The 26,535-nt window shown below is 45.9% G+C and overlaps 1 protein-coding gene across 6 annotated transcripts; it reads right to left on the reverse strand.

Annotated features, from left to right (window-relative positions):
• Positions 1 to 379: 379 nt before the first annotated feature.
• EPB42 (erythrocyte membrane protein band 4.2) lies at positions 380 to 26,535 on the reverse strand. 6 transcript variants are annotated; one of them, XM_057488753.1, is made up of 15 exons: positions 26,026 to 26,535; positions 25,397 to 25,558; positions 24,988 to 25,074; positions 23,654 to 23,839; positions 22,817 to 23,050; positions 19,777 to 19,895; positions 18,764 to 18,868; positions 17,688 to 17,865; positions 17,045 to 17,183; positions 16,643 to 16,737; positions 15,625 to 15,867; positions 14,266 to 14,565; positions 10,507 to 10,667; positions 9,241 to 9,374; positions 380 to 1,447 (listed from the first exon to the last, which is right to left on the reverse strand). In XM_057488753.1, exons 3-15 carry the CDS (start codon positions 24,995 to 24,997, stop codon positions 1,276 to 1,278), a joined length of 2,076 nt encoding a protein of 691 aa, XP_057344736.1. In that variant the 5' UTR covers positions 24,998 to 25,074; positions 25,397 to 25,558; positions 26,026 to 26,535; the 3' UTR covers positions 380 to 1,275. The 6 variants fall into 6 exon arrangements, 5 of the variants coding, with proteins under 5 accessions (XP_057344736.1, XP_057344734.1, XP_057344737.1 ...); XM_057488751.1 differs by having other exon boundaries at positions 24,988 to 25,078; positions 25,397 to 26,535; XM_057488754.1 differs by lacking the exon at positions 24,988 to 25,074 and having other exon boundaries at positions 25,397 to 26,535.

Here is a 26,535-nt window from a genome sequence, read left to right on the forward strand (position 1 = left end):
TGGTCTCTTTATGTATAATTAGCAACAGCGACCATTCTTCTGAGCAACTAGTGTATACTTGGGGTTGAAATACCTTATATCAAGTAAGTTTTTTTTGTTTTTTTTTATAATTTTTAATTAAAGTGTAGTTGATACACAATAATATAGGGGCTTCAAGTATACAACATTATTAATGCTCACCCCAATAAGTGTAGTTACTGTCAACATAGATATTACAATATTATTGAAGATATTCTCTATGTTACACTTTCATCCCCATGACTAGTTTATATTATAATTGAGATTTTTTGCCTCTTTATGCCCTTCACCTATTTCACCACCACCCCTATCCCTCCCATGGTAAGAACCAACCTCTTCTCTGTTTCTATGAGTCTATTTCTGTTTTGTTTTGTTTTCTTAGATTCCACCTACAAGTGAAATCTTACGGTATTTATCTTTCTCTGCCTGGTTTATTTCACTTAGCATAATACTCTGAGTCAAATGAGTTTTAATTTATTTTTGTGAAGTACCATTCCGCACTTTTAACAAGCGTCAAAGAAAAGGAACTAAAATCAAAGAGTGCCAAAGCAACAAAACAATGTAAACAAACAGGAAGTCGTAACTGTACAAAACGAGTCCAGTTCTTTTTTCTTATACAGCCTATTTTCTATATACCAAATAATATTCATATTTCTTTACTGGACCAATTTCATGTTACTAACATCAGACTTTAATTGTGGGATACTTAATGAATATAGAAGTCTAATAAAGACATCAATAGCTGAATCTAGAAGACCATTCTACTCTCAAGTCCTGTGTTGTAAATGTTTTAACTTTGTTCAGTCATCTTTGGATCTTTAAGGATAATGATCAGGAATAACAACAATAATATAGTCTTAGGATTACTTAAAATTCCCATTTCAACAGAAATGCAAAAGTGATTTAAATGTTAGGCTCTTTTTCTTACTCATAATGTGTTAGTGAGTAGCAAAATGGTTATAAAAAACCCTCAGTCTCAGAAATCTGAATGTACTTAGCCAAATGCCTTTCCAAAGGCTTCTTTTTGTCACTCAAGCCCAGTAGTTGCTATTCTAAGACAACCAGTCTTCCTAGATGCTTTAAGCTGGGGTGACAGAAGAGAATGTCTTTTGTTTTGATTTCTGGGAATCTAGTTTTGTTCTTGGTCACTGTTCTCAACCTGAGTGGAGATTTACTTGTCTGATAAGCAAAGTTTCCCTTCCCAGCACGTTTGGTTTTAGATTACAGATTCAAGGGGGTGGGCTGGAGAAAGTGATGCTAGAGCTGGGAGTTCACGCCAGAGGGGGCCACCACAGTGACACTTCTGTAATTGGTTAGGTTCTGGAACACGTTGCAGTCCATTTCCACAGTGAGCCTCTGGAGCCCCACCTGTGTTGGCGTGAACTGGAATTGGGTACGCAGAGTTTTTCTGGGCTGCACCAAACCTAATCTGAAATACAGGAAAAGGTAGGTGCTAGTTCTGTCCCAGGTTCATTGCATTGCTGGTCCCAGTGACTGATCCTTCCCTACTTGAAGAGGTAGACTATGAAGAAAGAAACATTTTCGTACCTTGCTGCTAAGAAGAGGGTTTAAGGGAGTGGAAGACAGGACCCTCCCTATGGGGAGCAATTGCTGGTTGGGAAGAGAAACATCCTTTTCCAAGGGCATCCAAGCTGCGTCTGTTTCTATTATCACCTGTGACTTCAGTGTAGTCCCACTCTTGGTAATAGTACTGATTGGAAAGGCTATAGTTCTAGAACCTTCACATTACTAAGTGCAGTGGGTACAGTGGGCATATGGAGAGAAATGTCATCATGTCAACAGGTGGTGTTTGGAACCCAATCAGCAACTTCCTGGCCTGACTGAACCTTTCTATGGTGACTGAGGGAATAGTGCAAATTTCCTTTGAAGAGCTTTGCCCCATAATTGATCTGGGATCCCACAAAAGTCTGGTTAAATGTTGGCAGTCCCTTCTCCCAACTTACTGGCAGGAATGATTCATTGAGTTTCATGAGCCTGAGGCAGTGGTTCAGTAACCAGACAACCTGTCACATACCTCAGGGACATAAGAGTAGGCATCAGGACCTCTATACTGTGTGTTTAACGAAAGACGCGGTGGACAGGAGAGGAGAGGCAATGAAAGAAGATACTTGCAACATTTAAAACCAACAAGGGACTAATACCTAGCCTATACAGGGAACTCCTACAGGAAATCAACAAGAAAAAAAGGCAGGAACACCAAAAGAAATGTGCAGAATGTAAACTTTTTATAAAGGAGGTGACAGAAAAGGCTAAGAAACATATAAGGAGTTACGTGTTAAAACAGTAATGAGATACTACCTTATTTCTATTAGAATGGAAAAAAAAGAAATCTGGGTATTGCTAAGAATGGAGGAATGGTAAGAATATAGAAACTCATGTACTGCTGGAGGGAATGCAGACTTCTGCAGCCATTCTGCAAAGAAATCTGGTAGTACCTGCTCAAGCCAGGTGATATCCTGTGACCCAACAATTCCATTCCTGGGGATATATATTCCCTCCCTACCACCCCACAGTTTCAAACAAGTGTATGAGGGGACATGTGTAAGGATGTCCATTGCAACAGTATCTGTGTTGTCTGAGAGGTGGAGTCACTCCGGGTGCCCACCGTGGGAGAGCGGGGTGGTAGAAGTAGAAGATGTAGAAAAAAAGATGGCGCATGAGAGGAGAGACAGAGGCTTCCTCCTAAAACTGGATATAATTAGAAAATATAGTTGGCGCAACTAATCCTGAGAGAGCAACAGGAAAGAGGACGGTGCCAGACTGCATATACCTGCAGAAAAGAGCAGACCTCACGGAACAGGGTAACATACCAAGGCTGTGGCCAGGCGGGACCCAAGCCCTTCTCCCACCCAAGCTCACCAGTGGGAGGAAGAGAAACAGAACACGGAGGGAGTGGATTGCCTGGGACTGCTGAATACCTAGCTCCGGAGATCTGCTCTGGGAGCACAAACCTACATTTCATGGTACTTTCATGATACTCACATGACTACCGGGTTGGAAATTTAATAGAGGCAGAATTCCTGGAGAGACTGAGATTCCAGCCGCTTGTGGAAAGCAGGGATCCATATCCGGCTGCTCTGGGACAAAAGTGTATACCTGTGTGCTCGGCCCACTGGTTAAGGCAGTGGAGACAGGCACAGCAGCTGGGAAGTGGGGAACAGCTCTTTCCTCCCCCCAGGCACCATTACCGCTCCCCTGCAACCCCTGACATTGCTTCAGGGGCTGAGCAGCTCCAGAGTAGAGCTCTGGACACTAGAGGGCGCCACATACAAATATGAAATGCCAAAGAAACCTGGTCCAGAGTAAAATTAATATAACTCCGGAGAAAGATTTAAATGACATGGACCTTATGACTCTTCCTGAAAGGGAGTTCAAAATAAAAATAATCAACATGCTAATGCAGGTACAGAAAGATATCCAATAACTCAGGAATGAATTCAGATCAGAGATCCAATTGCTGAAGAGCACGATAGAGGGTATTAAAAGCAGGTTGAATGCAGTGGAGGAGACGATAAATGAAATAGAAAGTAGAGAAGATGAATACAAAGAAGCTGAGGCACAGAGAAAAAAAGGATATCTAAGAATAAAAGAATATTGAGAGAACTGTGTGACCAATCCAAATGGAGCAATATTCTCATTATAGGGATACCAGAAGAAGAAGAGAGAGAGAAAGGGATAGAATGTGTCTTTGAGGAGGTAGTTGCTGAAAACTTCCCCAATCTGGGGAAGAAGATAGTCTCTCAGGCCATGGAGATCCACAAATCTTCCAACACAAGGGACCCAGGGAAGACAACACCAAGACATATAGTAATAAAACTGGCAAAGATCAAGGATAAGGACAGACTATTAAAAGCAGCCAGAGAAAGAAGTAAGATCACATACAAAGGAAAACCCATCAGGCTAACATCAGACTTATCAGCAGAAACCTTACAGGCCAGAAGGGAGTGGCATGATGTATTTAATGCCATGAAGCAGAAGGGCCTGGAACCAAGATTACCTATTCCAGCAAGATTATCATATAAAATGAAGGAGGGATTAAACAATTTCCAGATAAGCAAAAGCTGAGAGAATTTACCTCCCACAAACCATCTCTACAGTCTATTTTGGAGGGACTGCTGTAGATGGAAGTGTTCCTAAGGTTGAATAGCTGTCACCAGAGGAAATAAAACCACAGTAAAGAAAGCAGAACAGCTAACTACTAAGCAAATGCAAAATTAAATTAACTATCCCCAAAGTCAATCAAGGGATAGACAAAGAATACAGAATATGATACCTAATATATACAGAATGGAGAATGAAGAAAAAGGAGGAGGAAAAGAAAGAACCTTTAGATTGTGTTTGTAACAGCATATTAAGTGAGTTAAGTTAGACTCTTACATAGTAAGGAAATTAACCCTGAACCTTTGGTAACCACAAATCTAAAGCCTGCAATAGCAATAATTACATACCTATCGATAATCACCCTAAATGTAAATGGACTCAATGCACCAATCAAAAGACATAGAGTCACTGGATAAAAAAACAAGACCCATCTATATGCTGCCTGAAAGAGACTCACTTTAAACCCAAAGACATACACAGACTAAAAGTGAAGGGATGGAAAAAGATATTTCATGCAACTAACAAAAAAAGCAGGAGTTGCAATACTTGTATCAGACAAAGTAGACTTCAAAACAAAGAAAGTAAAAAGAGACAAAGATGGACATTACATAATGATAAACAGGTCAATCCAACAAGAAGATATAACCATTATACATATCTATGCTCCCAACACAGGAGCACCCACATATGTGAAACAAATACTAACAGAATTAAAAGGGGAAATAGAATACAATGCATTCATTTTAGGAGACTTCAACACTCCACTCACTCTGAAGGACAGATCAACCAGACAGAAGATAAGTAAAGAGACAGAGGCACTGAACAACACAATAGAACAGATGGACCTAACAGACTCTACAGAACTCCCCACATCTACAGAACTCTACATCCAAAAGCAACAGAATACACATTCTTCTCGAGTGCACATGGAACATTTTCAAGAATAGATCATATACTAGGCCACAAAAAGAGCTTCAGTAAATTAAAAAAGATTGAAATTGTACCAATCAGTTTCTCATATCACAAAGCTATGAAACTAGAAATAAATTACACAAAGAAAATGAAAAATCCAACAAACACATGGAGGCTTCACAACATGCTCCTAAATAACCAATGGATCAATGACCAAACAAAAACAGAGATCAAGCAATATATGGAGACAAATGACAACAATAATTCAACCCCACAAAATCTGTGAGACACAGCCAAGCTGTGCTAAAAGGAAAGTATATTGCAATACACACCTACCTCAAGAAAGAAGAACAATTCAATATAAGCAGTCTAAACTCACAATTAATGAAACTAGAAAAAGAACAACAAATGAGGCCCAAAGTCAGTAGAAGGAGGGACATAATAAAGATTAGAGCAGAAATAAATAAAATTGAGAAGAATAAAACAATAGAATCAATGAAAGCAAGAGCTGGTTCTTCAAGAAAATAAACAAAATAGATAAACCCCTAGCCAGACTTATCAAGAAAAAAAGAGTCTACACACATAAACAGAATCAGAAATGAGAAAGAGAAAATCAATCCAGACACCACACAAATACAAATAATTATTAGAGAATACTATGAAAAATTCTCCAACAGACTGGATAACCTAGAAGAAATGGACAACTTTCTAGAAAGATACAACCTTCCAAGGCTGACCAAGGAAGAAACAGAAAATTGGAACAGACCAATTACCAGCAACGAAATTGAACTGGTAATCAAAAACCGACCTAAGAACAAAACTCCTGGACCAGATGGCTTCACCGCTGAATTTTATCAAACATTTAGTGAAGACAATACCCATTCTCCTTAAAGTTTTCCAAAAAATAAAAGAGGAGGGAATACTTCCAAACTCATTCTATGAGGCCAACATCACTCTAATACCAAAACCAGGCAAAGACACCACAAAAAAAGGAAATTACAGACCAATATCCCTGATGAACATAGATGCAAAAATACTCAACAAATTTTTAGCAAACCGAATTAAAAAATACATCAAAAAGATCATCCATCATGATCAAGTTGGATTTATGCCAGGGATGCAAGGATGGTACAACATTCAAAAATCCATCAACATCATCTACCACATCAAGAAAAAAAGGACAAAAAACACATAATCATCCCCATAGATGCTGAAAAAGCATTTGACAAAATTCAACATCCATTCATGATAAAAACTCTCAACAAAATGGGTATAGAGGGCAAGTACCTCAACATAATAAAGGCCATCTATGACAAACCCACAGCCAACATTATACTTAACAGCAAGAAGCTGAAATATTTTCCTTTAAGATCGGGAACAAGACAAGGATGCCCACTCTCCCCACATCTATTCAACATAGTACTGGAGGTCCTAGCCACAGCAATCAGACAACACAAAGAAATAAAAGGCATCCAGATTGTCAAGGAAGAAGTTAAACTGTCCCTGTTTGCAGATGACATGATACTGTACATAAAAACCCTAAAGAATCCACTCCAAAACTACTAGATCTAATATCTGAATTCAGCAAAGTTGCAGGATACAAAATTAATACACAGAAATCTGTGGCATTCCTATACACTAACAATGAACTAGCAGAGAGAGAAATCAGGAAAACAATTCCATTCACAACTGCATCAAAAAGAATAAAATACCTAGGAATAAACCTAAACAAGGAAATGAAAGACCTATAGTCTGAAAACTACAAGACACTCATGAGAGAAATTAAAGAAACTACCAATAAATGGAAACACATCCCATGCTCATGGATAGGAAGAATTAGTATTGTCAAAATGGCCATCCTGCCTAAAGCAATCTATAGATTCAATGCAATTCCTATCAAAATACCAACAGTGTTCTTCAACAAACTAGAGAAAATCATCCTAAAATTCATATGGAACCACAAAAGACCTCAAATAGCCAAAGCAATCCTGAGAAGGAAGAATAAAGGAGGGGAAATTATGCTCCCCAACTTCAAGCTCTACTACAAAGCCACAGTAATCAAGACAATTTGGTACTGGCACAAGAACAGACCCATAGACCAATGGAACAGACTAGAGAGCCCTGATATAAACCCAACCATATATTGTCAATTAATATATGATAAAGGATCCATGGACATACAATGGGGAAATGACAGCCTCCTCAACAGCTGGTGTTGGCAAAACTGGACAGCTACATGCAAGAGAATGAAACTGGATTATTGTTTAACCCCATTACACAAAAGTAAACTCAAAATGGATTAGAGACTTGAATGTAAGTCATGAAACCATAAAACTCTTAGAAGACAACATAGGCAAACATCTCCTGAATATAAGCATGAGCAACTTCTTCCTGAACCCATCTCCTCAAGAAAGGGAAACAAAAGCGAAAATGAACTCATGGGACTACATCAAACTAAAAAGCTTTTGTACGGCAAAGGACACCATCAACAGAACAAAGAGGCATCCTACAGTATGGGAGAATATATTTGTAAATGACATATCCAACAAGGGGTTAACATCCAAAATATATAAAGAACTTACACACCTCAACACCCAAAAAGCAAATAACCCAATTAACAAATGGGCAGAGGATATGAAGAGATGGTTCTCCAAGGAAGAAATTCAGATGGCCAATAGACACATGAAAAGATGCTCCATGTTACTAATCAGGGAAATGCAAATTAAAACCACAATGAGATATCACCTCACACCAGTAAGGATGGCCAGCATTGAAAAGACTAAGAACAGCAAATGTTGGTGAGGATGCGGAGAAAGGGGAACCCTCCTACACTGCTGGTGGGAATGTAAGCTAGTTCAACCACTGTGGAAAGCAATATGGAGGTTCCTCAAAAAACTAAAAATAGAAAGACCATTTGACCCCAGAATCCCACTTCTTGGAATATACCCAAAGAATACAACTTCTCAGATTCAAAAAGACAGATGCACCCCTATGTTCATCGCAGCCCTTTTTACAATAGCTAAGATATGGCAGCAACCTAAGTGTCCATCAGTAGACAAATGGATAAAGAAGATGTGATACATATATACAATGGAATACTATTCATCCATAAGAAAGAAACAAATCCTACCATTTGCAACAACATGGATGGAGCTGGAGGACATTACGCTCAGTGAAATAAGCCAGGCGGAGAAAGACAAATGCCCAATGATTTCCCTCATTTGTGGAGTATAACAGTGAAGCAAAACTGAAGGAACAAAATGGCAGCAGACTCAGAGACTCCAAGAATGAACTAGTGGTTACCAAAGGGGAGAGGTGTGGAAGGGCGGGTGGGGAGGGAGAGAGAAGGGGATTGAGGGGTATTATGTTTAGTACACATGGTGTGGGGGATCACAGGGAGAACAGTGTAGCACAGAGAAGGCACATAGTGGATCTCTGGCAACTTGCTGCACTGATGGGCAGTGACTGCATTGGGGTACGGGTGGGGACTTGATAATATGAGTAAATGTAGTAACCACATTGTTTTTTCATGTGAAACCTTCATAAGAGTGTATATCAATCATACCTTAATAAAAAATTTAAAAAGAAAAGAAGTAGAAGATGTATACAGTGGAATATTATGTAACAGAGGCAATGGACTTGACCTACATGGATGAATCTTAAAAACAGTTCTGAGTGAAAAGAAAAAGGATTAGACATAACATCATTTACAGAAGTTGAACATTTGGGCTTATGAAGCAATAGTACACATCTTACACATAATAATGAAAAGATACACATATTAAAAAATGAAGGGTGGTGGTGGGAATAGGAGGAGGGAATAGGAATAAAAGGGAATATGTAAATAAGATCTTATATTGTGGTGGTCATGAGGCAGCCTGGCCTCCCTGTGATATTTCTGTGCCCAGCCCTAACCCCCTGCCTGCAATCACCAGCAATACCCAGGCCCTTTCTGCAGGATCAGGGCAGCAACCAGGGTCAGGAGGGTGCCCATGGGGCACACAGTCTCCCCCACTCCCATCCCCCTGTGACATGGTGGCAACAAGAGGAGGCCCAAATCCTTTAGTTCAGCTTCTAGGGGTGGTTCCTCTGTCTCTGTGGACATGGCAAAGACAGTCATTAATCTTGGGTGCGTCCCTTTCTGGCCAGTTGAGATGTGTCATTGAGATGAGAAGCTTGCATTCTTACCTGTAGCTCCTCTCCCTGTGAATGAGCCCCCTTCCGAAGATGGAGATCATACAGTCCTCCATGGGAACATCTAGGAAGTTATGGACGCTGACTGACACCTTTAGGGGTTGGTACTGCTCTGCTGTCTCTGGCATCTGTTGGAAGAAGCAAAACCTGGAGCAGATGCCAAGAGCACAGAGCCACGTTACTCCTTCCCCTCCCAGGATCTCACTCCATACCCTCCTCAGTTACTTTTTATCTCTGCCATCTTGACCCAAACTCCACAGCTGAATTCTTCATCCCTCTACCTGGTCCTTCCCTTTTACTCTCATGCTTAATCCATCACCGACCATCTCCGATGGAGCCTCACCTCCACTTAGAGACCTTGGAGGGTTTCCCACTGTCTTCAGAATCCAGCTTCAGTCGGCGTTCAGAGCCCTTGTGGTCTGACCTCAACCCACCTCTCCAGCATCGCTTGACAGCATATTCTTGGCTTGACTAAATGACATCCTAGCCATGTTAGCGCTTTTCCATCCCCAGAAAACCCCTCAAACTCCATTCCTTTGGGCCTCTTTGCTCAGTCTTCTCCCTGCAATGGCTTTCCTCCACTTCAGGACTAAAAGTTCCCCATTTTTCAAGGCCCAGCATAAATGACATCTCCTCCATGAAGTCTTTCTCAAACCCATTAGCTGGAATTAATCCCCTTTACTTCACCTATCCCATAGTGACTTTGAATATGTATTAAAGCACTTAAATAAAAGACCAAGTATTGGGTCCCCCTTACCCAGCTATAACCTCCTTGAGGGCAGGGACCAGGCTGCTTCCCTTTGGCCAGGATAGACATGTGGCAAGTAGACTGGACCAAGAGCCATCAGCCTCTAAAATGTCCCATTTTTATGATCTTGGGCATGTTGCTCTCTAAGACTGCTTCCTCATCTGAATAATGGGAGTAGTTCCACCTCACAGGGCATTTGTATTAAAAGAAATAAAGGAGGTGAAAATACATTGGCATATGTACAAAGTGCTAGCTAAACACAGGCTTTAGTATCCCTTTAAGTATGGAAGAGCAACTGGGAGGCCCCAACTTTAGAAACTTTGACTTAGCCAACAAAAGAAGGTATTAACTTGATACCATCTCTTTCAAGAGAAGGAGCTCTCAACCCAGAAGTTTCTGGTAATCCTGCAGCATGGTCGCCTGCTCTGAAGCTTATGGGGCTCTAATCCCTTCTGAAATGGGGACCTGAATAGTAACAAACAAGAGAAATCTGGAGAAGGACTTGTACTTACCTCAATTACAAGGCGTGGTCTACAAATGGCGATGTCTTCCTGAGCAAAGCAGGTAAGGCCAGACTTGGAGTGTGTTGCCATGGCTATGAGCCTAAGGAAACTGTTCTCCGGGGGGCTTTGATCAAAAGAGGCACAGGACAGGGTGGTGGTGGCTGTCTTTGCTGAAACACAGGACAGGCGGTTTGTCAGTGCAAAGGGATGAGTGTGTGTGCCCTGGGAAAAATAGTTCCTTGCAGAACACCAAGGAGTCCGGGTCTCACTGAAGCCAGAAAGACACCTTGTTCCTCACAGCAATTTCAAACTCTCAACTCACCCAAAACCCACCCCACCACCACCATCACCACCTCCACCAACACTCTAGGAGATCCGCCCTCAGTGGGGCTATGGTGAGGTTGCTGCAAACTAGATTGAGTTAAGTTCTTTTGGCCTCAGTCTCCTTGTCTAACAATAAGGCCTACCTATAAAGAGCTCATGCACCTCAACAAACAAAAAGCAAATAATCCAATTAAAAAATGGGCAGGGGGTCTGAACAGACACTTCTCCAAAGAAGAAATTCAGATGGCCAACAGGCACATGAAAAGATGCTCCATATAGCTAAGAATCAGAGAAATGCAAATTAAAACCACAAATCACCATCCAAAAGACAAACAACAACAAGTGTTGGGGAGGATGTGGAGAAAAGGGAACCCTCCTACACTGCTGGTGGGAATGTAAGTTAGTTCAACGATTGTGGAAAGCATTATGGAGGTTCTTCAAAAAACTCAAGATAGAAATACCATTTGACCCAGGAATTCCACTCCTAGGAATTTACCCTAAGAATGCAGGAGCCCAGTTTGAAAAAAGCATATGCAGCACTATTTACAATAGCCAAGATGTGGAAGCAACCTAAGTGTCCATCAGTAAATGAATGGATAAAGAAGATGTGGTACATATACACGGTGGAATATTACTCAGCCATAAGAACAAAACAAATCCTACCATTTGCAACAACATGGATGGAGCTAGAGGGTATTATGCTCAGGGAAATAAGCCAGGTGGAGAAAGACAAGTATCAAATGATTTCACTCATATGTGCAGTATGAGAACAAAGCAAAAACTGAAGGAACAAAACAGCAGCAGACTCATAGAACCCAAGAATGGACTAACAGTTACCCAAGGGAAAGGGACTGGGGAGGATAGATGGGAAGGGAGGGTTAAGGGGGAAAAGGGGACATAATGATCAGCACACATAATATAGTTGGGGGGGCACGGGGAAGGCAGTACAACACAGAGAAGACAAGTAGTGATTCTATAGCATCTTACTACGCTGATGGACAGTGACTGTAATGGGGTATGTGGTGGCAACTTCACAATGGGGGGAGTCTAGTAACCATAATGTTGCTCATGTAATTGTACATTAATGATACCAAAAAAAATAATAATAAGGCCTACCTGGTGGGATGGCTTATGTTAAATGAGATTCTGAATGCTTATCTCAGACCCTGCCATGTAGTCGTTGTTTAATATGACCTTAGTGCCTTTCCCATTCTCTGCTGCTTCTCTTGACCTTTGGCAGAGCAAATGAAGCCATCCTTCATCCTTGAGCAGTCTTTGCAAGCTCATGTTCTCATTCCCCAACTGTAGACATAGACATCTACCCCAGCTGCCACCACCCCCAACAGGATGAGGTATCTCCCTGGCCCAAGGCAAGTCCTCTGCTTTTAAAATCTGTGCTCTATCTTGACCCCCATCCCTACTGCTTAGCTGTGTAACTTCAGGCAAATTATTTAACCTCTCTGTGTCTTGGTTTCCTCCTCTGTACAGTGGAGACAATAATGGTTCCTGCCTTATAAGGCTATTGTGAGGATGTGAGATAATGCATATAGATCACTTAATACATCTTGCCAAAAATAAGTGCACAATAAATGTGAACAATACTTATTCTAGTTGTCTCTCCCATCCCCAATGAGATTGCACCTTCAGTAATAACCCATCTTTCCTGAGACTTCAGACTTTCTTGCTTTGCTGATTATTTTCTTCAGCATGGAAGCTTTTCAGCCTTGACACGTTGGGCTGCTCTGCTGACCTTGCTGGGTGCCTCCTTCCTCTCTCTGACCTCTCCATCTCCCTTACTCTCTGCTCCTCCCTGAGTGCCCCCTACACACTGGTGCTGCCAGGATCCCCCCTCACCTATCTTTTCACAGTCCTTCTCCCACCCCGGTGAGCACACTGATGCCCTGACTCTCGGCTGCTCCCTCTGTGCTGAGATTCCCACATCTGGTCTCCAGCCCAGGCCTTTACCTTGAATACCAGGTTTAGGTTTCCAGCTACCTACTGGCCATCTCTGCTCGGTGTCTCATAGGATTTTCAACCTGATACACCACAGACAGAGCTTGTCATCCTTCTCTCCAAACTGCTCTCCCCACAATTTACCCTGTTCTGGAGGCGTATCCAAACTGGAAGCAGCCGCCCCCACACCCCCCATATACACATATTCACAAGTCAAATCTACCCCATCTCTTTAATATCTCTTCAAAGTGCTACTAGTTTAGTCTGTCCTTTGTTCCTTGACGTGATTATTACAAAACTTTCTAACTTCCAGTCCTGTGGTTCTCAACTTTGAATGCGCATTACAACCAGATGGGGAATTTTATAAAGCAATCCCAGTGCCAGGCCCCACACCAAATCAATTACATCAGATCTGGCGGCGAGGCCTTGGGATCAGTATTTTTTCAAGTTCCCCAGTGATGGCAACATGTAGCCAAGGTTGAGAAACACTACTCTGACTCCTTCCATTCCATTCTTCCAAAAGTTTTGTTTTTATTTTTTAATGAATTTCTGATCACATTGACTTTACCGGTTAAAGCCTTTCCCCGGCTCCCCATTGCCAAGAGAACAAAACTCAAAATCCTTGGCATGAAATGCAAGGTCCTGTATGATCTGGCCTCATCCAGCTCTCAGCCACTTCCCCACCTCCACCCTTCCCATCCTTGGAAAGGGAATATGGTGGAGAGACTAGAGGCAGGGGGGCAGTTAGGAGACTATCACAATAAGGCAGACAAGCTCTAGCTCACTGGTTCTCCCTTGCCTGCACATTGGAATCACCCAAGGTTATTAAAATTGTATTGATGCTCTGGTCCAACCATAGGGTTTCTGATTTAATTGGTCTAGGGAACAGGCTGAGCATCAAACCTTCCCAGGTTATTCTGATGTGCAGCCAAGTTGAGAATGATTACTCTTGTCCAGGAATTTTGACCCTAGAATAACATAGGGAGATTTTTTTTTAATACCAGTGTCTGGACCCCACCCCCAGACCAATAAACGATATTCTCAGGGAGAAGGAGGAACCCATGCCTATATCAGTTCTTCTGCCTAGAATGCCCATGGCTCACTTTTCTGTCCGTCACAGTCTTACTCATCCTTTAGGACCCAGGGCAGTCTGGTTTACTTGGGGACAGCCTGCTCCAGCCATGAAATACTCTCCTGCCAGTGTACTGCTTTCCTCATCAAACACTTCTGACGCTGCTACCATAGTCTGTTTATGTATCTGATGACAGTTGGAATTGTGGGGTTTTTTTCTGTGTGAAGCTCAATAAATACATGTTGAATTACAGAGAGAGAGAGAGATAGGGAGGGAGGGAGAGAGAGAGACTGTGTGAAAGAGGGTGCACAAGGGCCTAGAAGCCATCTACTCAGTGCTGCAGGGGCTGCCCTATGGCTGCTGCCTGTCCAGGGTAGGAGCTGGGTGTGGGGGTATCTGGTGGGGCCACAAAGAGTTACCTGTGTTGGCAACGAGCGTAAATGTTGCCTTCTTCCTCCAGAGCTCGGCAGCAAGGATGCCGTTGTAGTACATGGCCTGCACGCAAACTGCCAGGTGTACCACCATGTCCTGGTCGCTGGGGTTAATCAGGGTCACTGAGAACGGGACATCCCCTCCCAGGAATAGGGAGCTGGGCACTTCCAAAAGCAGGTACAGAGGATTGGCAATCTTGAGAGTGGGAGGACTGGTGCCACTGTCTTCCCCAGGTTCCATTCTCTCCTTCTGGACTCTCTCCAGCACCTCTTTTTCTTGAACAGATCCTGGAGAATGACAGAAACAAAGCAGACCTCTTACCTGAGATCCTTCTAATAAAAGCCCATGATTAAGATTCATTTCCCTACTGCAGCTCAAATGCCAAAGCCACATGAGCTTTGCAAACCTTTAAGGCTATATTTAGCTAAAAGAGGTCTGTGTTGGGCTGACCCAGCACAGATACACCACGTCTCTTCCAAGTTACTCAAGAACCAAGTTCTTCAAGGGTTATGCATTTGCCCCTTGCATGGTGGTACCGTAAACTTTTGGACAAGTCACACTGTCTCTGAGAACAGTTTTGCAGAGACCTGAATCTTCCTAAGTGAGGGAGTTTGAGCTTATTCCAAGGGAATGGGGGCCATGAGATATTCTGGAGCAGGAGAGTAACATAATTACATTTGTGTCTTAGAAAACTCATTCTGGAAACTGGAAGTGGGAAAGGGAACAGTGATGGAGAAACTGGAGGCTGGGCATCCAGTTAGGAGACTGTTGTAATACTGCAACAAGAGATGAGGAGGCTCTGGGTTACCTAGAGGCAATGGGGAAGGAGATGAGGAGAAGGACATGAGAGTAATGGGGGGACATGAAGGGAGAAGAGTTGAGGAGAGGGTGAGCCTTCTTATTTGGACAAATAGGTGGATGGTGGTGCCATTAACTAATATGGAAGATGGGACAGGTTGGGGGTGATGGGGAAAGGGGTAGAAAGTGAGGAAAGATGACTTCTGGCAGTGGGGCGGGGTAAAATGTGTTGTTTTATAGTAGTGATTCCCAACTGGGAGCAACTTTGGAAATGTCTGGAGGTACTTTTGGTTGTCTCAGCTGGTGGTAGGTGTGTGTGTGCTGGCATCTAGTGGATAGAGGCCAGAGGGCTGCTAAAAGTCAGCCGCAGGATGCACAGCCCCCACAACAAAGAGTTATCTGGCCCAAAATGTCCATTGTGTCAAATGGGGTTAGAAGCTCTGTTTCCTATGCTGAGGAAGACTGTGACTCTCTGGCTAGCATCTGACCCACTACTTCTCCCTGTTGCTGCTTCCTGTGGTGGGAAGCCAGAGCCCCCTGCCCAGTACCTTCAGGGTACTTGTAGTTCTGAGTGATGTCCTCGCAACGGTCACAGCCCACACACTTGGTACTAATGTTGTTGCCAAGGTACTTAGTGTTAGAGTCAGTCAGCTCCAGGGTCCCATCCCCACGGCACTTCCAGACCACACATGAGGCATTTACTGCGGCAAAAAGGTCCAATACTGTAGGGGTCAGTCCCAGTATCCCCTCTTTGATGGCTCTGACTGGGACCAGATCACAGGCCTCCAGGACTGAGGAAAAGAAAGGTCAGTGAGAAGAGAAGCCACCCCAGACTTCTGCTTGGGTTAGAGCTGCAGAACCTCACCCCCATCCTAGACCCTCTTGTCCTCCCTCGGGAGCAAAGTCAGAGTTGGGCACTAGGCAGAGTTTCTGCAAGGGCACAGCAGAGGTGAAACTAGAGCTATTTAGTGCCAATACTTTTTAGTCATGGCCTGTAGTGGAAGCCCTCTCAGAAACTGGACAGGTAGAGCCTCCGAGGAACATAGCCCATAGGATTTCCATAGTCAGCTTTCCCATGGATACGACAAGACCCAGTCACCTTTACTGAGCACTCATTATATGCCAGGCTCTATGATGAGTCTGTTCCTGGGGAAAGAAGAGCCATCCTTGTATGGCTCCTGAAAATTTCTTCTCTGAGCTTGAGCCTTTCCTGATACCCTCTTTATCCATCACCTCAGAAGTCCCACCCTACAAGCCCACACCCACCAGCTACCTTAAGACCCTCCACCCTTCACTGAGACTCAGCTCCCTTGCCTGCTGCTCTGAAGTGGGGCTAGTCTCCCCAGCCTTGGGCCGAGATGGCTAACACCTCTGTTCCTTTGAGCCCACTAGCATCAGGTCAGTGTTCTGCTGGCCGCTATCATTCCTTCTGCTTCTGTTTTAGGGGATGCACTCCCCTTTTGGACCACCCACTGCTCCTGTTTCCTCTCCAAGGAGCAACATCAGCTTGTGCAGTTCTCTGCAGCTCAGGGTGGCCCTGGGACTACCCCCAAGCTTTGCCTCTACCTCCATCACGAGCAGTTGGGTTCAGAATCTGCCATCTGCTATAACCAGGCAAATCAGGCCGGCTCATCCAGCACTCTGTGTACATCTGGAAGATCCTGAAGGTAGTAAAGGGAACAATTCAAGTGGGGAAAAATGGAGTCTTGAAGAGGTTCTAGAAATGGCAGTGTTGTGGTTGTCATGCGGATGGGAGGGCACTGTGGAAAAGTGGCTGCAGCACTTCCAGGAAGAGGGGTGCATGCCACGACTGACCATCAGTGTCCTGCCTCCAAGAATCTTGAAGGCCCTCGCTCAGTTCCAGGGCCACTCGGGGTGCGGGGTTCCCATCGGGTTATACCATGTGGGACTGTTTGTAGTTGAAGAGTCCTCCCGGGCCTGAAGGCTCATCCCTTTGGGGCTTCTCACCAGATTCTGCCTCTCTGGCCTTCCCCGTTTTGAAACCCCTCCTCGTTGTAATACTCGTTTACGAGCAACTCCCCGCCGGTGCCCTGGGCTGCAGTGAACGTGGTAATGACGCGGGCAGGGATTCCCAGGCATCTCAGCACTGCATGGAAGGGGACAGAGTCAGAAGGCACCAGAGAGGCCTGGGGTGGCGTGTGCAGGGTGGCATATTTTGGGTCTCCTCTGAGCAGGCACCATCTTAAATGCCAGGTGACACTGGAAATGAAGGAGGGTAGTGCTGACATGCAGGCACGGGATGCATGAAGGCTGAGAGCACTGGGGGCTCACTCTGATGGTCGGGGCAGGAGTCAGGGCAGGAGAAGTCTTGGAGAGAAAGTGACTTTGGGAGCAGAGCCTGCCAGATGGCCAGCTTTGCTGAGGGAGAAAAGGAGCAGAAGCTGGTGGGGAGGAGCTGCTCAGGACAAGTTGCTGGTTTCTTGGCCAGATGGAGTATCTGAACCAGCTATGGGTGCAGAAGGCAGGGAAAGGCTGCAGGGTGGAGGTGGTGCCTGCTTTTGGAGATGTCCCTCCCACTCAAGAGGCAGGGCAGATGCTTCTACAGTAGCCAAGGTGACCAGTGGGTGTGGCAGGCAAGCCTGCTTGGTACCTGTGCAAGCCACGGCAGCCAGCACCCAGGCCTGACCATCGCACACAGGTCGCCCTCGGCCTGAGACCCACTGCCTCAGGATGGGCATGCTGCCCCGGCGCTTGTGCAGTTTCGCCCTTTCCTGGATGTCCTGGGTCTGTGCACTGGGCAGGACATTCTTCTCCTTGAGAGCATGCAACTGTTTGGGAAAATGTGTGGATGTTAGGTGCGCCCTTGTTCAAGACACCTTCCAGGGGCCGGTGAGGAGGGCTCAGACAGTTCTCCAAGCATGGTGAACAGGCCACCTGTGTCAGAGTCACCTGGAACTTGTTAAACCTGCATGTTTCTCGGCACCACCCTACCCATTGGGTTATAATCTCCAGGGGTGTGGCCCAGGGACCCTCCTTTTTAACAAGTCCTTTTGAAGCCAGGGGCTGTGGACCACATCAGCAATCAGAGCTCAAGCCCCAAGAAGAGCATGGGCACCACCCCTCACTAGGGCTAATTTCACAGCTCTTTCACTTGCCTGGGGGCATGAGGCCCACTTATTCTGAGCTTCCTTCTCATAGGCAGGCCTTGTCCCTCCCTACCTCTTCAAAGGTAAGTTCAGGTGCACAGGAAAATATGGAGAATACATTACTCCTGTGAAAGTCTATTAGGGACAATGGGAAATCAAGTGACCTGCCTGGCCTGCATATTCTAAGGAATAATTTAGAAGCAAAACCAAGTTTCTTTGACCACCATAGCAGCACTGAGTCCGATGGACCTCCCTCTCCCCCCTCCCCCAGGACCTAAGCCCCCAGGTTGGGCAGAGGGGAGGAGGCAGGGGAGGGTGAGCGCTTTGAAGAAGTCCAGGGTTTTTGTCCTCACTGGCTTGTGTCCTCAGAGATGATTCCTGCCTTTGCTTTTCTCTCCCTGTGGGTGCTATTGTGTCCCCTCCTCACTCAGACCCTTCTCCAGTGACTGTGCCTCATACCTTGGGGAAGGGGACTATTTGTGATTTGAAGAATTCCATGGCCTTAGGGGTGAGGCAGCACTGTCAGCTGCACCCTTCCATCTCCTCCCCACTCTGGCTCTACCCCTCCTCCCTGACTCACCAAAGCGCCCAAAATTCTGGCCACATGCACTGGGTTGCCCCACTCTTCCACCTGCTGGTCCATGCTCAGTAAGTCCAGGCTGAGGTCGACGGCATCCCTCTCAAACTGTAAGGACCACACAGGGCTATGATGAGGGTCTGCAGGTCTGTCATCCCACAAGTCGGCCCCTGTCACTTCCTACTTCTCCCAGATTCAGGTTCCACTCCTTCCTGCCTTGCTTCTTGTCCCCCCGATGCAGTTCTGGCTTTTCCTTCCCTTGCCCGGTGCCTCCTGGTCCCAGTGCCCAGGCACCCCCATCCTTTGCCTCTTCTGTTGTCTGACTCTCCCAATAGGGTTTGAGCTCTTGAAGACCACGCTTGTGTTGCTCCCGTTCATTCCTATCGTTTCCCATGTAGCACACTGCCCTGCTCCTGCCAGCACTGACCCATGTGCAGAGGATACCAAGAAAGCTCCTGCCCTTGAGGATCCCACAGTTTAGGAACAAAGGGGGACATGTAGCCCTGTCCACTAGGTCTCAGCAACATGGCTGAGGGGTAGGAGAGATGCCAACCCAGAGCAGAGAGCTTGGTGGAGAGATTCTCTCTACCTTTGGGGAGCTGGAGGAGTTGGGTAAAGATGGGTAGGAGTTTTCCAGGGTATAAAAGTATTCCAGGCAGATGCAGCCTGTGTGTTCAGGGGATGGCCAGGAGCTGGAGCCCCAGGTGGCTCCTGAGGAAAGGAAGCTGTGGCCTGGCTGCAAAGGGCCTGTGTTTCAAGCCAGGGGATTTTGCTTTATCCTGCAGAGACTGGAGATTTAACAGAGGTTTGGTTTGCTGTGGCCTTTAGGAAGGTAACTCTGGAAGCTGTGGAGGATGGTCTGATGTGGCCCTGAGGAGAGAGGCATCACACACTGAAATAGCCTTAAGAAATGGCCTCACGACCACAGGCTTTGGGACCTGCCAACTCCATCTGGCCTGAACACTGAAGGTTATGGGGTGATCACTAACCCCTCTCCTTCCCCAAGGTTCCCATACCTGGCCAAAATCCCAGGCCTCTGCCTGGATGCAGTCAGCTGTGCCTAGGTAGATGAGGCCATTCTGGTTCAACAAGTACTCCCCGCGCTGAGCCTCATTCTCCAGGAATACAGCGTCCACTGGTGAGAAGCAGGCAAGGTTGAGGGCCTGTGGGGTGCTAGGCCTGCCCCCCACATCCGGGCCTCTGCCCTCCCTGCGCAGGTCAGGTTTGGCTGCAGGCCTGTGCTCCGCATTTGGGCCTGATGAAGACTGAGGAGGAACTCCCTCTTTCCGCTGCCCCAAGTGGGACCTGGCATCCTCTCTGGTGCAGAGTGGACAAAGGGGTCAGAGTCCCTGGACCAGCCAAGGTGGCCTTCATGGTCAGCCAGGTAGAAAGGAACAAGCTGACTTTAAGAAGGGTTCCCAGAAGATAGAGTGTGCAGCCACAGTGCTATCAGCCCAAGGGAATTTAAGAACAGTCCAGGGAGCTTCCCAGTGGACCTGATACATCTCTCCTACAAGTTCAAATAAAAAAACAATAGTGTTTCAGGAAGAAGCAATCAAGCATAGGTTGACAGGGGTGAGTAGGAGGGAAGGGGAGCATTTGGCCAGATGGTCAGAGGGAAGAGTGGGGCTGGGCAAACTGGAAGCCAGAGCATTGGCTCTTCACACTGGGGGTATCCAAGTGAGTCTACAGTTCCACGGTGTCCCCGGTGCCTCTCCTACTGTCTCATCAATGGGTTGGGCTGGGGATCATGAGAAGGATGGGGGGTGTTCAGCAGTCTGCCTCCCACTCTAGGAAGCTGGGAACAGTGGGGGGACCTGCTTTGCTTGTCAAGTGTCTCTCTGCACCTGATGTTGGGGTGGAGTGGATGGTGGTTAGACTGGTTTCTAGGGACTAGAAAGAGAAAAAGATTTCCAAACCATCCCCTCTAGGCATCCAGCTTGGATGAGGGTACTCAAAGCAACAGAAGGATAGGATATTAGAAATCAGGAAGCCATGAAAAACCTGGGGCCCAGAATCACAGAACCATGTGCCCTTAGAGCCCCTGACCCCTGCCCCTCCCTCCTGAATGTTCTCTATGAAGTGAGCTGGACAGTAATTCTTGGGAAATCACTTCAAACAGGTGTTTGTCCCCAGCTCTGCAGGGATCTGGGGAGTACATTATCAGAGAGCATAGGCAGCACTACCCTGCTCTTAACCTGGGTGCAGTCTCCTTTAAAGTTCCCTGCTAATCAATAGGACTTTCACTATAGGATGTAAAATTTCCTTTTGAATCCAGGAGAGCTCCATCTCTAAGTATAAGATGAGACTGAGCCCCAGATAATCTCTGATCATCTCTTCACCACGTCTCCAATGAGCAGAGCCAACGGCTTACCCCTGCCTACACAGACATCTCTGTACAGACTCACAGACAAAGGCCTTCATAGGCAGGTCCAACTCGCCAACATGGAGGCAAGAATCCTGGCATGGACTTAAGACTATGGGTTCCTCCAGAACCGGACACTATCCAAGAATGGTCTTTGCTGTGTCTTTGCTCTGGCCACCAGGGCCTAGCTTGGGATGCAAGCTCAGAGTCAGTGAGGTGTGTGCAATAATGCCTCAGCTTTGCAGGGACATGGCTTGAGGGTCTTCCTTTCGGTACAGGGAGAGCCACGTGTCCTCCCCCAGCTGAAGGGTCCCAGAACCCACATTCACCCGCGTGGGGCAGGGGCACCAGAATGAACACCAATTCCCATCTGTTATTCCACATGCCTGCCTACTTGGAGCCAAAGAAGAGCCTGAACTGAGGACAGCCAGGGCTGCCTGAAGGAGGGGGGCTGGAGAACCCCACCTTGAGCAAGAGAATTGGAGAGAGAATTCCTGCTGGGATTCAAGTGCCACATACAAAGGGAGTCGGGGACTGGAGTCCAGGGACAGGGGCTAGAGGAAGCTGAGAAGATTTCTCCTATGTCCCCACGTTTCCTCTCATTTCCCAGGCCTGCCTTGAAAGAGTTCCCCTTCAGGTTGGCAGTGAAACTCTTGAAAGCAAAAGGCTCTGTGCTTTTTGTCTAAGTTAGCAAGGACAGGAAAGCAGGTTGAAACTGTTCTCCATTCTCCCAACATCCCACGGGAGACCCATGCATTAAGGTGGAGTGTCAGATTTGAAAAGGAAAGACAGACTCCATCTTCAGAACAGGAAGAAGGATAGATGTGCCGTTGGCTCTTTTGGGGGCACATCAATCACTCTGATGACTTTTTCTAGAAGAAATAGCCTCCAACAAGGGCTGAGCTTTGGCAGAGGTGGCCGCTGGATGGGCTGCAGGAGGTCGCCTTACCCAGAAAAGCCCACCTATGGTCTGCTGACTTCAGGAGGCTGGCTGTTTAATTTGCCCCTCCAGTCAGATATTTAGACAGGTCAGTGTGGAGAGGACATGGTCTGTAGTAAGAAGATAACAAGTAGGGAGGAGCAGATGTGGCAAAAAGAACAGATTTACTATGAAGCTGATGAAGCTGAAGCTTCAGGCGCCTCAGTAGCACAGACCTCTCAGGTCCTGCGAGGGGCCTTAGCAATTCAAACATTTGTATTCTTTTTCTTGAAGAGGACCCCTCAAGTTACATAAACCTCAGGTCCCGCAAGTCTGGATTCACCTTGGAGACAGACTACAGGAGCCCAGGAAGGAAACGGAGAAGCCCGTCCCTCAGGTGGCCTCCATTCCCGAGATGCTTTCCCGTTCGTGGCCCCAGAACTGTTACAATAGGTAGCTGTCCATGGGTCATCTCAATGAGCCTCGACCCCTGTGGCCCAATAGCCTGAGCCAGCAGCCGGGCTTGGTGGTGACACAAGCCTTGGTTTTCAGTGGAAAGTCCCAGGCTGCTTCTGCAGGGCTGACCCCGAGACAGGGCCCTGGGTCTGAGGGCATTCATCCTGGGGGCAGTGCCACAGGTGCCCAAATGCTGGTGCTACCCAGAGAGGGCACTGTCCGCTGAGGCCAGGCAGTCGCTTGCTGCCAGAGCTGTGCCCCAGCCCTGGTGGCTTGAATCCCTGTGCAGCCCAGGCTGGCCCAGGTCCCAACTCACCTCTAGCCCACGGGTTAAAGAGCAGTGTGAACTGGCCCAGGAGGCGTGGCTTCCTGCGCCGGACGTGCAGTAGGAGTGAGTAGTGGCCAATGACAGCATTTGCAGGCGTGGTCACAGAGATGGTCCAGGACAGGTCGTCTCTCTCCTCCACCATCGCACTCCAGCACTTCCGGTCCTCCAGACTGGAAATTGGGAATATGACTTGGGTCTTGTTGGCTCCAGAAGGCTGCTTTCCTGCAGTCACAGAGATGAATTGGTCATTTGGACCTCTTGGTCACAACTCCAAGTAATAAAGTCAAGTATCACAAAGTTGGGATGGGTGAAAACTGGCTGTGGAGGAGAATGAAAGCAACCCATCCAGTAATGGGAGACAATAAAGAGCGATGGGAGAGCATGGTTCCCAGCACGCATGGACCTACATCTCAAAAAGGTTCACAGTGCATAAAATGCATGACGGAGAGCTGATATAAGGTCTTAAGGAGATATTACAGGTAAAGCTCTTGGCCCAATATCTGATCTATAGTACAGATTCAATGAAGAGTAGCAATTAAATGTTTTATTGATTGAGCCTAGATTAATTAGATCCCATTCAGGCTTTTCTACAAAACTGGTATTTGCAGTCAAAAGGAACTCCTTAGTGATAATGCTGCTGAGCACCTTCTCAGTAACAATAAACGTTATTTGTTATGCATTTTTTCTCATCCACACATGTTCCTGCTAGGTGGGTACAAAGGTCCCACAGGATGTGGAACATTTGCCCCTCGGTTCCCTGAGGAGGTGCTTAGAAAGAACCCCCCCAGTCCTGCTACCAGAGGGGTCGAGGCCTGCCCCACTTACCAGTTTGTGCAATGAGGGTAACCTTCTTCAGGGTAGGCAGAAATTTGTGAATGGGAACCCGGAAGTGCAGGCAGATGGTAAAGGGCTGCCCCCTCCTGACAAGGAGGCGCTGGGAGCTGATGGCCTTGGTGTGGTGCTCCTCATTGTTTCTTGCTTCCTGGAAGTCACATTTCTCAATCCCCAGGGCTATTATGGAAAAGAGAAAAATCATGATGAGGAGGTAAACATGACAACTTAAGTAAAAGCAGAGATCCTGCAGTCAGAGGGGCCAAGTGTTCAAATCCTTGATTCAACATACTCACTACTTGTGCCACCTCAGGCAAGTAACTTAACCACCCTGAGCCTCAGTTTCCTCGTCCTTAGAATATTCATCCCTCCTTGCAGCATTGTAGAAATTAAATGAAGGAAAGTATATTATACACTTAGCCCAGTGTCAGATACATAGTAAGCCCCATTAAATGAGGCTGTTGTTATTAATAAGAGCAATGCTGTTCCCCTTGCTGACCTTTCCTGGTCCCAAACCAAAAGCAATAAATCAACCCAGAAATGTGTTCACCCTACTCTGTTTTCCTTAGAACACCATCAGATAATTTTTAGAGCTGATTTGGAAATGACTGAGTCCCATTCTCTCATTTTATGATGAAAAGTAAAGCCCAGAGAGTAGCACCAACTCCCCTGTGATCACAGGTGGCTCCTTCACCTAAAGCTCACCAAACCCACAGCACCAAACACTATAGGGAGGGGGCCTGAGAGTCTCCTGACAGTCTATCTCCTGACAAATCTCAAAATGAGAATTTGGTGAGACATGTAAATGTGGTAACCAACTGACACAGAAGCCCCTGAGGTTTCTACATCCTCTGGTTCTGCCTGTCTTCTTGCTTTATGTCTGCATCTGCCCATTTCAGCGATTCTCTACCTCCTCCCCTTCTGTTCCACTTAATGCTGAGCTATGACACTGTCGTGCTTTCCCAGAGTCGTCTCCCATCTATATCACAACCCAGTGAGAACAGTCATGTTACGATGATACTAGGATAAGAATATCAATCTATGTTAACCACCATCACCATCTTATCACCATCATCACCACTATGACCACCAATTCACCACAAACATACTATCCTATTGCCACTCGACAGCTGCCCCACCACAGCCCGCACTGCCAGCCCCCACCGTGGCCCCACCACCACCACCGGCACCAGTTCACCACACCCTCACACATTATAGCCACACCACCATCACCTCCAGCACCATCCTACTTCCTTTAATGAAAACATCTAATGATGGAGATGCAACTGACAGTCCAGTAAGCCCTGAGGAGAGCTGGCGTGGCTCACCCTGTCCCATGGCTGCAGGTTCTTCTTATCCACAGGACCACAGGAAATGCCTGTCTTGAACTGGTACTCTGGGCTCCCTCTCTGAATCTATCTGCCAGACAGAAAATGATGGAGGTACTTTTGTTGGCCTAAGAACATGTAAACAGTGGAGTTTCCTTCCACCCCCCAGCCTGGGAGCTCCCTCACATGTTTCTTCTCTCCTACTCTTTGCTGGCTGATATCTCTTGGACCAGCTGCTGGGAGTTACCCTTTTTCATTTTATCTCTTGTGCCAGGAGGCCCAGGTAGGGCTATGCCTGACAGGCCAGAGTGGGGCATGGAACAGGGGAAGATCTGCCAGCTGGAGAAGCCCAGAAGAAAATTCTAAGCCCGTTGCTTCAATGGCTTTATGAGCCCCTCAGAAATATTACCTGGACAACACCTGGAAGACTCTGGAAGAGATGATGCCACAAACAGGGGCCCATATCCAACTCCAAATCTCAGGCCCTGAACATATCATGGGCTGCAAGTTGCTAGATGTTCATGGGCTGTTTTGATAACATAAAGAGAGAACATGTATGTCTGGGATACATCTGTGTGAAAGAGATAAGGAAGTAGCATTTTCTGGTGAAAAATAAATATCCTAAAAGCAGAAGCCAGAGCCCGGCTCTTCCAATTTTGCTGGATCTGGGACACTCAGCTAGGGAAGGTTTGGAGCTACCCTGGGATTCAGGGTCTGTGCCTTTTCTATTCCTACTTGCTTAATCACTGAGGAGACAAGACAGAGGAAAGAATCCCCCACTTGGCGCTCTTTGGCCTCTAAAATCCAACTTTTGCCTGGGCTTCTAAAACTGTGTCACCAGAAGCTCCCAGGGCAGCTGTGCTGGGCTGCATGTATCTGGGATATCTACAGGAGGGGATAAAAGAAACTACAGCTGGGGATTGGGTAGGAAGGTGATTTTTCTGCTGTTTACCATTTTATACTTTAACAGCTTTGAACCATTGCCCATTTGAAGGATCTTATTATGTAAAAAAATGAAGCTGCTGCCTTCTCACTTACCCCCAAAAAGATTCTTCATGAGAAATGAAGAAGTAAAGTTTTCATCATTTGAAGATGACACGATTTTTACCTGGGAAACATGAATCTGCTAAAAAATAATTATGAAAGATCAGATAATTTAGATCCTAATTTTAATGCATTCCCAATAAAATGCTTTTTCTCTGAACTAAAAAAAATTGATTCTAAGTTTCAAAAAGACATTTCTAAAAGATCTAAAATATGATCTAAAAAGATCTAAATATGTTTTAATATCTGGGAAGCCTGTAGTATGACCAGGCTTCCTAGATATCAAAATATATTACGACATTACTGTAATTGAAAAGTGCATAGACTACATGGGTGCATTAGATATGTGCCAAAAGTGGCACTTTGAATCAGTGGGGAAGATAAGGATTCACTAGTAAATGGTTTGGGGATAACTACCTTGTCAAAATAAAGTAGTTTTCCTACCTGCATCATATACCAAAATAAATTTCAGGCGGATCAAAACTCTAAATGTAAAAAAATTAA

Source organism: Manis pentadactyla, chromosome 11 (assembly GCF_030020395.1).
Source record: "Manis pentadactyla isolate mManPen7 chromosome 11, mManPen7.hap1, whole genome shotgun sequence".
Lineage (NCBI taxonomy): Eukaryota > Metazoa > Chordata > Mammalia > Pholidota > Manidae > Manis > Manis pentadactyla.